Consider the following 15,595-nt stretch of genomic DNA (forward strand, 5'->3'; position numbering starts at 1 on the left):
ATGTCTTCAAGTTACCAGAGACCTAGTATTTCATGTCTATCAAAACAGGATCTCTCTTGGACAATCTGGGGCAGGAATTTACATGGACTACTGGAACACAGTTTCATACTTGGTGATATGATCTGTTTCCTCTGAAGTGGATTCACTTTAGCAAGCACCATACTGGAAATTCTGAGTTACAAGCCTGTGAAGAACTAGGAATAACATAAAGAGACCATGGCTGAAATTTACTATTTTGTAACAATTTTTATTGGATAAAACAGAAACTATCTCATTTTGAGTTAAAAAGGAGGGTTTTAATGAAATTGAGTAACATTTACAAAAACATTTACAATTTACAAATATCTCACCTATGACTTTTGAAAATGACACCCTCATTAAAAACAGAGTGTATCCACAGAAATATCTAAGGGTTAATACATGTCTTTGAAACTAATTCTGGATGCCCATATGACAGAGGTTTGATTATATCCAAAACCTAGTTTAGTTCATGTCCCATAGAAGGGAGAAGGAAGTGAAAAGACAAAAATCCTCAACCCAAAACAGTTAAAAAATTGCCCACTGTATTAATTAAATCCCATTTTACCATTAAAAACAATAGGTATATTTCTTGTATTTTCTTGTCTCTACCCCTGAATAACTGAACATTGTTCCTGTTGTTAAGATCAGCAGGGAAATGTTCTCTAAAATCCCAGCTAAGTAAACCTCAATGTTCTATCTAATTCATCGTAACTTCCAACAAGCAACAGCCATAGAATGGCTATTGGTGAACTCTGTATGTGAACTACAGAGAAAGTCAAATGAAAGGTAGTTCTGCTCTAATATGTGCCTATTTAATTGGCACTTGACATGTAATCCCATTTTAATGTGGATTGATATTATTTTAGGTTAAAGGGTAAACAAAACATGCTTGTTCATAGTCTTCTTGCATCATGTAATGCTGTTCTCATCCACACTGATTATAAATTCTCATCATAGTTAACAGGTGCTAGACTGCAATTACAAATTGAACTATGAATGAATAAGGAATTCAAATTTGTAGAGACTGACATGTGCTGAGGTTCCAGACTTTAAAATTGGCAATGGATCCTATTACCAACCTTGATAATGTTCAGGAAATAGGCTGATGTTGCCAGGTGGGACTATCTTCATTGACAAGATTTTGCTTAACTGCCATATTCAGTTAGACTTCGAAAGTATTCTAACATTGATCATGAATGATTTCAGCATTTCATGGAATCTACCTGAATTTTAATCCAGGAATTTGAATCCAAACCTAGCTAAACCTCTGATTACATCTAAATACCTATTTAAATACAGAATCTTCCACTAACTTGGAGTGTCAACAGCAACAGACTCATTAGTAACAGTCATTCTGAGCATCTTTGGCTGTGGAGGTACCAGACAGATAAGTCTTCTTCCTGCTGTAAACAGCATGAAAGGTAAACTTTTTTTCTGCTTAAATTACTATCTTCCTATTTGTCAGCATGCCACTTGTGTTGTCATCTTTACTTTAGGCTTTTGAACCACTATGAGTTTTATCAGTCAGACTACCCTCCCAAAACAACCAGCACATCATATACTAGTGGTTTGGGTTCTATCGTATCCATTTGGCAATGCTGGATTACCACCAGTTCTCTTAACACCACATTTCCATTCATAGTAAACTGTAGTAACATAGCAAGTAACACTATCATGAGCAACACTGTGTGATATCTACTATTTTTGCCAAATTTACAAAGCCTAAACCTATGCTAGATAATCTAGGCTAGCACAAGACAGGGTTTTTTTCCCCACTGACAGCATAGCTTTGGCTCTTACTGATTTCTTTGTAATCTGTTACGTACTTAAAAATAGCTAATCATATTTTCTGGAAATGGAGTTAAACACATTGGCCCTGCAAAGCACTTCAGCTCCTTTGGGAGAATGTGGACATTTCTCATTGATTTTTCATAAACATGGGGCAGCCCCTGTGTAAATAAAGACACTGTGCACTGGAGAAAGCATCTTTCTTTCAGCTAGTCTAACTTAAAAAAATAGCAACATCCTTTGATGGTCATCTTTTTTATAAAAAACATCCCAATATAACAGCAGAATATTCTCAGTCAATTTGTAGGTTATGTATGAGCCACTGGCACCAGGGACTTGTCTGGGAGGAAAAGGCACACAGTCTCTTTAGCCAGATATAGAAGGCAGCATTTGTGATACTCTGTGTTATTGATATTTGTCATGTCAGAACTGAATGTAAAAGAAAGAGAAATACCTGTCATCATACTGTTGTCAGTGCAACTTATGTCATCTCTGGTAGGTTAGCCTTGGTCAGCAGCCAAATGCCCACCCAGCTGCTTACCAGCTACCCCCACCCAACAAGAGAGAGGTACAAAGTAGAATGAAAAATCTCATGGGTCAAAACAAAGACAGAGAGATTGCTTAACAGTTACCATGACAGGCAGAAGAGACTCAACTTGGGGTAAAATAATTCAATATATTGCCAATTAAAATAGATTTGGATAGTGAGAAACAGAGATACAAATTAAAACACCACTTTTTTCCAGAGGTCTACTTCCTTGGAAATTTACAAGGTCATCCCTGAAGAGATATCTTGCCTTCATGCCTGACAGAGGCCACCTCCAGAGGTTTTGGATTATTGCCTTTCCAATTTCTTTGTCTATTCCCTGATCCCTAGCAAGTTACCCCAGCTTCTGAGTTTCCTCATGTTTTAATTCCTGACTGTCAGCCTCAGTATCCCAGCATCCGAGCAACAAGGCAGCCATCCATTTTGCCTGGCTGGCAGACACAATCTTTCTGCATATCTCAAAGTTCCCTCAGGGACCAGGTGATTTCTTCCTCACTATAAAGTGACTTCTGTCATCTCCTTCTCCTGTTTCTTTGATGAAGGACCAGCTTCCTGATCAGACTCTTCCTCCTCCCTTATTAATCCATGTTATGAACCTGTCAATTTCTCCTTCCAGTTTTTCTTTATGAGTACTGGGTTGATGTAGATAGGGTTTGGGTCCCTGTCTTAACCACCGTGTCCACAGATGCAGAGGCCCTCCTTTGCTCTGATGGAGCTGAACAGGGCTCAGTGTCCCAGTCACAGTGCTAGGAACTGATGGGTCTCATGCAGGTAGGCAAGGCACTCTTCTGTCAAGTCGTGCACCAAAATTTGATGGGATTACATGCTTGTTCACGTATAAAATCCCAGGCTTTGGAGGATGATAACTGCCCTAAGCACCTACCCAAATCCTCCCACACACCCTGCCACCCAGGGATTGACTGCGTCAGGGCACATGTCTTAGACACTCACTGGCAAGTTGTTTACTCTTTACACCTGGATGAAATCTGGTTCCACATATCCAACAATGTCAGATAATGGGACCAAACAACTTACACTGACAGTGCCTTCTCAATATTTTTGAAGGTGTGAAGTTAAATGCCAAACCCACAAATATTGTCTTGTGAAGGGAGGGCAGTCAGGAAAAATTTTGTCACACTATGCATCCTGAAAACTCTGTCACCCTGCATTAAAAGGGTTTTATTAAAGAAGAACTGACTTGCCCTCTGTCATGCGCTGAGTTCACAGCAAAGAACCCAACCATATCTTCACTGCCAAGTGTCCAAACTTTCAGGAGAATTCACCCTACCAACTCTTAAAATTTATAGTTCTACAATAGCCTATAGAGCAATATTAATGGAGATCATAAAACGTTGGGAAGCCTACAGAAGTAAAACAGTACATAGCCTATTACCAAGTGTTATATTGAAAAATGGCATCTGCACTAATACTTCCTTCCTAGTTTACACAAACCATTGTGTGTAGGAGTTTGAGAGATCATCAAATTGCAAAACAGCATTTTCATTTCCAACTATTTATCTAACATGTCTGTTCTCCAATGATCTCAGAGTAACTCTTAATATTGGGGATTTCATTTGTATCTTTTATTTGCTTTGCATTACCCACACAGATGCTAGAAAGTCAGTTACATGCCTTGCCTTGATGCATCATCCCAGGGGATATATAGGAGATTCATCCACCTTGCCAGATTCTCACAAAACCTAATTGATGCTTATTAAGTAACGTAAAACCTGGTGGCCTGCATATACATGATTAGACACATGATGTTGAGCATCTTTCTACATAATCTCTTCACATTAAAACTAATTTCTGCTAAAAGAGCTATAACCTCAATTGCCGCAAGAGTACAGTTTATTTTATTACCATAACTTTTGCCTTTGGTTATTCCAGTACTATTCCAATCACTGGTTTTATACAAAGCCATGATCAGTTTTTGCCTTCTCCTTTCGCTTTGATTATCAGCCACTTTTTAAAGCTTTATCATCTTTAATTTCATAGTTTAATACATTTTACCACTAAACTCTCCACTACATTTGGACACTGATCAATTTCAGAACATCTGCAGTTCTCCCTCAGGTTGTAACCTCTTCTCCCATCCTGTCTTAATCCCAGCTTCCCTCCAGATTCAGAAATAGGAATTCCCTTTCTTTTTGCTAATACAACAGACTCCCACCTCCAGTAGCAAAGGGGACTGAACTTCTAGTTTGATCTCCAGTCTGAATTTGGGAACACTTGCTTAGATAAAGCACAAATAGTGTCTTAACTCCATGCCTGAGAAGAGTCAGCACATCCCGGAAAAGTCCCCAGTGTCCGATGACCCATTTCTGGCTCAATGTGACCCCCTATAATTCCCAGATTAAGCTGAAGTCAAATAGAGTTCCCAGCACTCTTTCCGATACCTTGAATTTAGTTAAGCTAAGCCTTTCCTGTCTCCTTTGATCAATAGAAATATTGAAGATGCAGCAGGAGGATGCTATTTAGCCAGGTGTCCCTTTGTAAAGGCTTCCTCTTTACAATGAGTCAGAGCAGAGTATGGGGTTGATACAGTTTGGCTGATAATAAATTTGTGGGTAAATTAAAGGCTTTGTTTAGCTCATAATTGCAAAAAAAGTCTTGATTTCACATTTACTTCCACTTTCCGTCAATTAAAAGAATGTTCTTAAAAGGCTTTGGGGTTTTTGTTTAGGTGGGTACTTGAATAAAAAAGAATAAACAGCATGTCAGAGCAATGTTAATATGCGCCTTGGTTCCTGTTTGTATATAGATGACCAAATTCATCGCACTGCAGTTCCTCTGCAACTTACTTACTCACAAGTTTGCTAGATTTGCCATTTTTTAAAATCACTTAATTAGGACAATTCAAAGAAAACCTCTTTTCTTTTAGTTCTGTAAGCACATATGAAAGATGTGCAAGCCCTATGATACTTTTTATTTCAACCAGCTGTTGGACACAATCCAGACTATGCAAAACAATAGCCAGCCTGGTTTATGATTGGAACAGCCCACCTAGCCCTAAAAAAGGAGCCTCCCATACTCTTATCAGCATAAAAGAAGGGTATGTGAAAACCTACCTGAAAAATGCATTGTGATTTCCAAAGAAATTCCATTATTAGCATTTAATAGGTGAGAATTTCTGACAAAAGGCTCAGAGCAATGCTGCTGGGCAGATTCTGAGACAAATAATTGAACTAAATAGAGCAGTATAATGCTTGATAAAGGCTTGTAGTCAAAATTATAAGCTGAAATGTTCCACACGTCCATTGAGTAGGGGATTAAGTAAATAGTTTAATAGGAAACTAAAGTTTGTACCAAAGTACCTCATTTTGGTGCTTAATGAAAGAGACTGATTTCCTTTGGCTCTCTGTTATGGACAGTGTCAAGAGGGAGCACCAAAATCAGGTGAACAATAAGATATCACTACAGAATGACAACAATACATGAAGACAGCGTTACCTAAAGCCGCAGGGCATTTACAAAAAGACCAGGGATGCTGTCACCCAGACTAATTTTATTATAGTTAGTTTCCTCTATTCGCTGATAAAACATACTTAAAACATGTCAGTACTGAAACATTCCATTATTCATTTCAAATTATGTGTATTGAATGATGCAGATGAAAAACGCATGCACAAATCTAGAATACCATTCTCAATACCACCTTGCTCTCTGTTTCATTTTAATGCTGATGGTTTTCAAAACGTGCTATATCTTATCTACACACACTTGTAGAGATACAGTCTCTGCTCCAAACAGACTGCAATGAAAGACTGCAACAAAAATAAACAATGAAAGGAGAACCATTGATTGCTTTCAGATGATTGCTTAGGCCAGATTAGCTGTCTGACTTAAAAAAATCATAATTCTGGGTTTTGAGGAGCAATATAGTCAAGGAAAGACCAATATTATAGCACAGGGCAAAAGGAGAGCATCTCAGTTAATGACAATGACAGATACAAAGACTTTAAGGAAAGAAAGGGACAAAAAGAAGTCTGAAAGATCAGAATGACAACAGAACAAAAAGCAACAGAAGCTAAATAGGTATGGAGACAACTGTCAAAAGCCTTAAAGGAACGGTGTTTAAACAATAAATAAGAAAGAAACAAAGAGTAACTAGAAGGATTAAGAAAGACATTATTAACCTAACAGACAAGACAGAAAATGTCAGTCCTTATCATTTGAACAAGATTCATTGAAATGGAAAATGAGACAAAGACATTGCAAAAATCAAGGTGAAAGTCAAAGAAGCCTCAAAATAAGAATTATCACAAAAATATAAATGTAGATAGACTACGTGTGATAGAACTAAAATTACTATATTTCAGTGAATATCTACAAAGAAAAACTCTAGAAGGAAAAAAGTAACCATTTTCTTTTTGATAAAGGTAGCCTTTGCCTGTCCAATACAAGCCTGCACTATTACTCTGGTTAATATAAAAACACACATACATACTGACTTGACCATAAGCAAGTTCAACATTTTAAAAAACAAACAAGTCTGTGTAATATCAGTGCCCTAGCTTTCAACAGCAAAGATCAGAACAAAGTATACAACTGAGAATTACAGGTTGTAATCATAAGACTGGAAAAAAGTTCCAGTAATCAAAACCACACAATAATTTGGGGTTTCAAATTATCAGGAGACATGTTTAGTGAAACACATGAAATGCTGTCTTGTGTCACACTTCCAGACACATTCTGAAACCAGAATTCTTCTCTCCCTATTTTGGTTCTAAAATCTGTGTATGAAACGCTCCCTTAAAGTGTGCAAAAGCACAAAAGCACTAATATCATGTATCCATATAAAAGAATTAGTAGTTAACAGCAAAAGTTACCACCACTAATTAAGCTGGCATACGTCGCCATATCACATTCCAGAGATCTGCTTTACCATCTTGCTATTTATTTTGATTCATTAGACAAGTAAATATGGTAATTACAGGTAGCCTGAGTTGCATGGCTCTGAAATGAAAGGACCTCCTGCAGGACGAGAGGGAAAGGACAGGCAGAGAAATGACACCCAGAGCCTTACCTTCCAATTAGCAGGAACTCCCCAAGCACTCCCAGGCGCCTCATGGCAATGAGGATCCCCCTCACTGTCATCCCCTCGCAGAAGCAAACCACCACTCTAGCCTTGGGTAACCTTTCTCGCAGCTTGCGGAGCAGGCGGTCAAAGCTCTTTTCCCCAGCGTTGCTGTAGATCTTGTCAGAGTGAGCAATGCAGAGACCCTCTTGGGCAGCCAGCTCTTTGAAGGCTTCCATTCCACTTTCTCCATAATTTCCTGTTAAAAAAAAACCAAACAAACAACTTATATTATATCATGCATTTATAAGTAAAGGGTCTGTGATGGGAAAGGATCGTTTTCCTAAAAAAAATAATAATAAAAAAAAATCAACTAGTATTAGCAGAAAGAAGAGCAAAGGAGATCCACCAAAGTAAACAGAGTTCAGTGGAGCAACAGCAACAAGCTGCCTGTTTATCAGTAGGTCTTAACTGACCTGGAGACTGCAAGTTTCTTTTCTTACATTGATTTACCAGTGAATATTGAAGGCAAACAATGGATAAGTAGAGACGGGGACAGAAACAGCTCAGACAGTAAGAATAAAGTTTTATTAACATTTCTATGGAAAAAATCACAGTTGTCCTAATCATGGAATACGGTCACAAAAAGAGAAAAAAGGATTTTATTGCAAGCCATTCTGTCCCACATGTGGTCCACTCTCATAAAAGTGAATGAAAGATGGATGAAAATGTAAAACACATTGATCTGTTAGCATTTTGAAAGCCACTTGCACTAATAGGACTGACCTTCATGACACTTAAAATTTAGGCTTGATGTTTCTCTTCAAATAGGGGACTTGCTATCTGTAAGAACTTCAGAAATAACTCTTCCTAATCTAGAAATATTTGAACTTTTGTGGCCCAGACAATATCAAAGCTGATTCTCAAATTCTCTTCACATTTCTATTTATAAGTTTAGGAAGCCAAATAAACAGCTTTACAAAACTCAGACTGCCTTCATCTATGGAGACAGGTGAAATCTCAAGTTTTCTTTGAATATTTCATGCCTGCCATGAGCACAGGATTAATGATGAACATCAATCAGGCAAGAGGAGCAGATGGATTGCAAAAAAACATCTATTAACATCAACAAGAAATGGTTCAAAAAGAAAAGCATTCATTTTATGCTATCCACATCCATAATGATTACTTAATTTATTGAGGGAGTAGCATCAGATATGCTGAACACTTCTAGACCCAAACATTTCTAAGCAAGGGATGACTGAAGAGGTCCACCTTCCCCCTTTGTAGCTATAGTTTGAAATAGCAAATTGCAAAGAGGAACACTTCTGAATCAGCCTAACTTCCTCCACAAAAAAATCACAACTACTCAAAAGGTGTAGCCACCAGAGAGAAAATTCAGCAAGAGGCAGTTCAGGCATTCTTTATAAATCCAGTAGAAATAAGTGCATTTTCCAGAAGTGTGGATCATTTCCTGCAGATCAGACACATTATGCAGACACACTATGGCAGTCATAGTCATACTAGGACACAGCTAAACGTGCCAGATGTAGTGTCAAACAAAAAACACAAGTTCCCCAGCCTTTTACACTGAACTAGTTTCTCTCAAAATTGCAGCACAGCAGAATGGCCTCTTTTCCAGTCTGTGACTCAATGCCTGATACAGCAACCAGGTCAGTCTGCTTTTTTGTCTGAGCCAGGCATACTCCAGAGCAGCAACAGAGCAATGCCTTGGCCCTGCATGGCTGCGGGGAGGGGATAAGAGAGGAAGATCTGTGCCTAGTGGGAGCACACCAGCAAGCAGCCCCCAGCATGGGCTCAGAACTGCAGCCCCATCCCAAGACCCTGTACTTGGGTAAATGGAGTGGGTAAATTGTACCGTGTTTGTTTTAAGCTGAGAATGACACATGTGGAGATATTTCCATGTATTTATAGGCCATAACCTGCAGTCACCAAGGGATTTACCCCAGGACCTGAGGCTGGGCAGTTTGAGCTGTAGTGCTTTTATGACTTGGCTCAAGTCCCAGACTGAGGCAGGACAGCCTCATCACTGACTTGCCATTAGCAAGCACCTTATGCTTTGGAAGGAAATTAGGATATATTTCCCAACTTCATGTGGAACTTTGCGCAACGCAGACTCATTTGAAACCAGTAGAATCATTCTTAAAGTCTTACCTAAGGTGAGCCAGGGGACTAAACTGAATCTTTTTAGATATTTAGGCAATGCATATTAGAAAACAAATGTAGTAAGTTTCCTACCTAGATATTAAGGTGGGGCGGCATTTTCTCATACATCAGTACAGCACTAACTCTGCTGTAATTCAAGTTAATGATTTCAAGAAATGAAAAATTAAATCCACTTGGAATGATTTTTCTCAGCTTTAATTTTGATGGAGTAACAATTATCTCAAACGTAGTCACATCTGTACTGACAGTACAACAGCCTACCAAAATACAAGCTATGAGGAAGTAAGACTGTTGTCTACAAATTCAGTAAGTGCGATAGCCTAGAAGGCAGAAAGCTAATGAATATCAAAAGCAACATCGACACAAGATGAAATAAGCAAAAGAGAAGGCAGAAACAATCTGAAGCTGAAAAGGAAAGATTTCTAACCCTTATATGAAAGCAGTGAAACAGCTTTCCAATAGCAGCACAAAAAAAGAAATATGATGTTAGACTGCAGCTTGCTCAGCTCGCAAGAGCATTATGTAATGTAGATGTCTGCAACAGCCAGAGATGAGACTTGATGACCCAGGAGGTCTTCTCAGAGTCCATTTGCCATGCTCCCAATGCAAGGCAGCACACTGCACACCTTCCCCCTTCAGGGGAAAGGATCAGGCAGAAAATGAACATGTGACAGCTGTTAGATACATTGTTCAATGTACCCAGCTACCAAGGTACGCACAATGTAAGGGCATATATAGAATAGAAAGCACTAATTAATTCTGTGCAACAGCCAAGAACACATCCATCTGTACCAGCTTGGTGTGTACATCCACTTTCAATCCACACATATGCAATAGCTGAGAGGGCAAAAGTGTAATGAAAAAAATCTGCATGAGATGGTAGGCAGTGAAAAGTTCCAACAGGGCCATGGGCTGAGGACCACTTTTCTTTAGAAAAAGCCATTGAAGAAAAGTTGCAATCTTATCTGCAACTGCCTTTTGCTACCAGGATCAACTGGGAAAAGCAAAAGTATTTGTTATTCTGAGGCTACAGACAACTGATTGTCATTCTGACCTGTACCCAAAATTACATGAGCCAGTAACATACTTTGAGCCCAACAATACCTTGCTAATTTAAAACAATTTTTTTTCTCTTCTTTTTAGCTCTGTTCAACTTGTACCCTAATCAGAGAGCCAGATGTTTTCCTTATATGCTTCTAGCACAGCCTGTACAGCAGCATAAAAGTAAATTCTAACCCTATCATGGCTCCAGTTTTACTAAGAGGATTTTCATGACACTTTTCTCTCAGTGCCAAAGACAGCTTTGCTTTGCCACTCTAAAAATCCTTGATAAGGCCTTCCTGAGAGGATCCACATATCTGAAGATGCTGGTGAGAGCTACATGTAGTGGGAATTATTCTCATTCATTGCATTCCATGTATTAAATATCTTTATAAAAACATTAACATCCTGTAGTAAAAATCAAAGATGTTCTCTTGATGAACAGAAGACAGACAAAAGAAGAAATTACTAAAAATTTAGCCTCACAAATTGTTCCTGTGAGTCAGCAAGTATTACATTTGTGCCACAGCTACACTGGAATTAACACTACTTGCTTGTACTAACACTTGAGCAGTGTGGGGAGCAGAACCCATGAGCTCCATCTAAAAGGTTTATGTTCTCCTTTTTATTGTAGCTTTTTGGCAAATTTATCCCCATTCTCTTTGTCAAGAGAATAATCTATTTTTCATTTATGAAATGGAGCAGAAATGTAGCCTCAGCAATGAGGTGCTTATGAGAATCCCGGAGACTGCCTTCTTAAGGGAAGCACAGATTAGCTGTGTGAGTCTTCCCAAGCCGTATGACGGAAAGTGGTGTGTTTTCAGGGGGCTTATAACAACAACAGTGTGTCCTGCATAAATCAATGTCCATTTTCATTCAAGGACAGGGATTATTTGTGGGGCAGCATAAGGAAATATGAATCGTTATTTGTGCTGCAGAGAACATCCCCTTGAAATATACGTGGGGGGAGGGGGTGTGTGTCATGCTGAAGAGGAAGACTAAGACTGTTCCCTCTCACTCTGCTTTTAGGCAATAGGAAATATCAACTCCTTGTTTAGGGACTCCTTCAGAGACACACCTACAAAAACAACAAGAAAAACCCAGAGCAGAGGATCGTGCCTGGAAGAATGTTCCAACACACTTAAATAACAAAAGTCAGGGAGCAAGAGATACTTCACCTACCTAGGCCATGAGCAATACCCTCAGGTGAGGTCACCTATTCCTTGCCATTAGGGGCTCATTTGCTGCATTTATTCCTCTAAACAGCAGCAGTAACCACAATCTAGCTGAAAAGTGAACACGCAAAAAACACCGTATACCCTGCAAACACACAGTGCAGGAAGTGCACCAGCAAGAAAACCACAAAATCTACCTTCACTGCAGGGTACTACAGAAGCAAGTCATGTTGCAGGAAGGTCCTTCTTCTCACAAATAACAAATGAGAAACTTCCCTGTCTTCCTCTTTCCTCTCTCAACATCGTGATTTCTTTGTTCACCTCTCCCAGATACATTGCTGGAGGTATGAAGTTTGTTTCACTGTTCAGTATTGATTGACTATAAAACATCTAGTTTCCTCAGCTCATTAACTACTTTTTGGCAGAGAAAAAATAAGAGGAGAACAAGAGCACTGCATGACATAACAGCAAGGAATAACTATTCAAGAGCTTCTCTACTGCAAAACCAGATTATTTGGGATGAGCAGAGCAAGTACATGATTTGATTATTAAGGTACTTCCAGATATGTTGCAATAACTCGTCTGTAAAAACTAGTGATAATTTTAAATATGACAGTAACTGTACAGTTGTCAAATGCAAGTCTGGGAAAACTGGAAGGTTTTGGACCACTGAACGGATAAAAAAATAAAAAAATAAAAAAAATAAAATAAAAAAAGGCAAATAAAGAGTGCCAGTTTTCTCTCCTACAGCATCCTATGTTTCCCTATGCCACAAAAGGCAACTTTGAATAGGGTGAGTTAATAAGAAAATTATTCATTTATCTCATTTTAATACCTTTCTTATCAGTTGAACCATATTAAATAATCATATGCATACTCTTATTTCATTGCAAACTAAAATTAAGAACATCAAACATCAGATTTAATCTAGTATGTTAGTAACAGGTTGGGAGCACATACATAATCAGCTAATGTGTCTCAGATGACAAGCTGTCACTTTCTACACTGTAATACTTCAACCACTTACATCCATTTGTCCATACCTTTGATTGAGAGAGTTAAAAATAAAAGACAAAGGCCACGTTTATTCCCTAAATGTAGCAGACCAACAAAAAACGAAAAGTTGTAGAAATGGATCTGCCCCTGTGTGTTATTTTTGTATATCCTGAACATAAATACTACACTCATAGAAAGCAGCTCTGGTGCCGCACAACTTCCAGGACCATTGAACTGACACCGTCCCTCCTCTGCCAGAATTCTCTGTCACTGTGGAAAGGGCAAAGATCAAACACTCCCATGTTTCCCCAGAATATCTTTTTCAAGACTAAAATCACAGTGATGTCAGGAGGGGCTGCATTTTACCACTTATCTGTTATTCCATATAGGATTTGTGTTTCCTTCCCTCTTCACTTAATGCTGACTTTACCACCTAAGGCCCTTTACCACACAGTTTCTTCTCAGAGTTCAGATAGCTTTCCTAACATAATTTTCTTTCTTCACTGAGTGTATCTCACTTCAGGTGTTTTTAAGGGGCAACTTCAAAGCAGGAGAGTTAGGCTATGAAAGCACTTCACAAACCTTAAAGAACTGGCCACTTTACTAGAAGAATACTGCATGGACATGGGCTCCAGTTCTGTTATCAGGCAGGACAAAACAGTGGAGAAAATACCAAAAGAAAAAACTTCACTAAACCTAAAATCCCAGTCTAACTGCAAAGCTTAAATGGAAAACTTTACATCTTACTTAATTCTAAGTAGTTTGCAGATAAATAAGGGGGGAAATGCTTTACAAAGAATGTTAAAGTAGCTATTTTAATTTCTCTAAGTACAGTGGTTTTAAAGAAGAGAGGAACAAGTCCTAGCAATGTTAACCACTAAGGACAGTTTAATATAGGTTGAATGTCACAGATACTCACTACAGGTACTCCTCTCCTAAAGACCAGCTGGACTGTCCACTGCTCTCGATTGCTCAGAGCAGGTCCAGCCACCCAGCTCCTCAGTTCTAAAGTTGCATTTAACCTGCTATGACTTGTAGGGATCACAGATCTTACCACCACCAGCTTGCCTCCCAGGCCAGCTCATGGCTCGGTGGAAGTCAGCATTTCCCTTGCATTTCTCTTGACATTACTGGACAGACTGCATTGGGTGGAGGTCTCACTGTCCTTTAATTGCAGATAAACTCATTAGAAATTGAAATAGCACTGTAAACACTATGTCTTCTTCCAAACTACCTTAGCAAAGTTTTCTGTGTTTACCAGAGATTTCCAAGCAACTGCACTCTAGCCTTACAAAAGCCAGAAGGATGCATTAATGAACTGAGTCATCTTTGGTATATTACAAACCTCCGCCATCTGTGCTTACAGCCTATTTTCTCCAAAAGTTAAGGCCCCTCTAGAAATGCAGAAAGTGAGCTGGTGAGACCAGACTAGCCTTTTCATTTTCTGAGGTCAAGTAAAACTGCATACAAAGGCAAAAATAGAAACAGAAGATGAAAGAGTGAGTTTAGATAATTGTTACAGCCATTAAACAATACAATGCTCCTACCATAATCCAGCTTTTCAAAGAACCATAGAATGCTAGGGGTTGGAAGGAGACCTTAAAGACCATCTAGTTTCAACCCCCTGCCATGGGCAGGAACACCTTCCACTAGACCAGGTCGCTCAAAGCCCCATCCAGCCTGGCCTTGAGCACTTCCAGGGATGGGGCATCCACAGCTTCTCTGGGCAACCTGTTCCAGTGCCTCACCACCCTCACAGTAGAGAATTTCTTACTAATAGCCAATCTAAATCTACCCTCTTTCAGTTTAAAGCCATGGGCCCTTGTCCTATCACCACATGCCCTTGTGAAAAGTTCCTCTCCAGCTCTTTTCCAAAGAAATGAAACTGTATTTCAAATAAGAAAATCCACATGATTTTATTAAATGTTAGATTACTTTTTGCCATTAACTACAAAGTATAGGCATTTTGCCAACAGCTCACCATAGCGATGTATTGTCTCAGTGAAGAAGACCCAAATGAAAATAAAACTGCTACTGACTGAAGTGGTTATATTTAAGTCTTCATCCTGAATGAGGCAGGTGCATCATCTTGAACAACTAATTGATATTCTTGTCAGAAATACAAGCACAGGTGAAGTCAGTCCTGAAGTAATGAGAGTATTAGTGCTAAATGACACTTTCCTAATAAAAGAAATGCTAAAATGTGGTCTTATGTCAACTTTTTTTCTAAATGTATTCAAAGAGTACATCCAGTGCTTATTTATTATATGTCTAACAAAGAGCTTTAGAATTCTATATGCTAAAGAAACTATTTCAGCTCCAACCCTAGCTGATATACAGTACTTGTTAACAAATTTACTTGCTGAACTTAGTCTTTCTGTTCATTACTTATCAGTATGGAGTTTCATTACTTATCAGTATGGAGTTTCTAGTTCTATTCATAATGGATTAAAAACAATCTAGTGATGCCTAACATCACTGTTAGTTAGTTCTGTTTATTGGTTGAACAAAAGGTCAGAGATTTTTTTTATGTTTCTTGATGAGGTTAGAGAAAGTAAAGAAGAATATGTTTTCAACACTCTTGTATGAATAATATTTTTTTTTATGTTTGCTGTGAATGTTACTGTCAGTAAAATCATTTACAAAAACAGTTATAGAAAGAATACCCAGAAGGGACATCAAAGTAGAAGAACAATATTCTTTTTTTTTTCCTTCTAATATGAGCAGACATATGGGAATTAACTATATGCTCAGTTCTGCTCATGCTTTGGCAGTTATGCAATTAGATTAGCTTACATTTCAAGCACAAGACTGAGCAAT

The 15,595-nt window shown here is 38.5% G+C and overlaps 1 protein-coding gene across 3 annotated transcripts in view; it reads right to left on the bottom strand.

Annotated features, from left to right (window-relative positions):
- GRM1 (glutamate metabotropic receptor 1) overlaps positions 1–15,595 on the bottom strand; it is a 199,422-nt gene that overhangs the window by 152,468 nt on the left and 31,359 nt on the right. For all 3 annotated transcript variants that reach the window (XM_037392901.1, XM_037392902.1, XM_037392903.1), the window contains exon 3: positions 7,386–7,635. In XM_037392901.1, coding sequence (XP_037248798.1) covers positions 7,386–7,635 — 250 coding nt within the window. The remainder of the gene's footprint in view (positions 1–7,385; positions 7,636–15,595) is intronic.

Source organism: Falco rusticolus, chromosome 6 (genome assembly GCF_015220075.1).
Source record: "Falco rusticolus isolate bFalRus1 chromosome 6, bFalRus1.pri, whole genome shotgun sequence".
In the NCBI taxonomy this organism is placed as follows: Eukaryota; Metazoa; Chordata; class Aves; order Falconiformes; family Falconidae; genus Falco; species Falco rusticolus.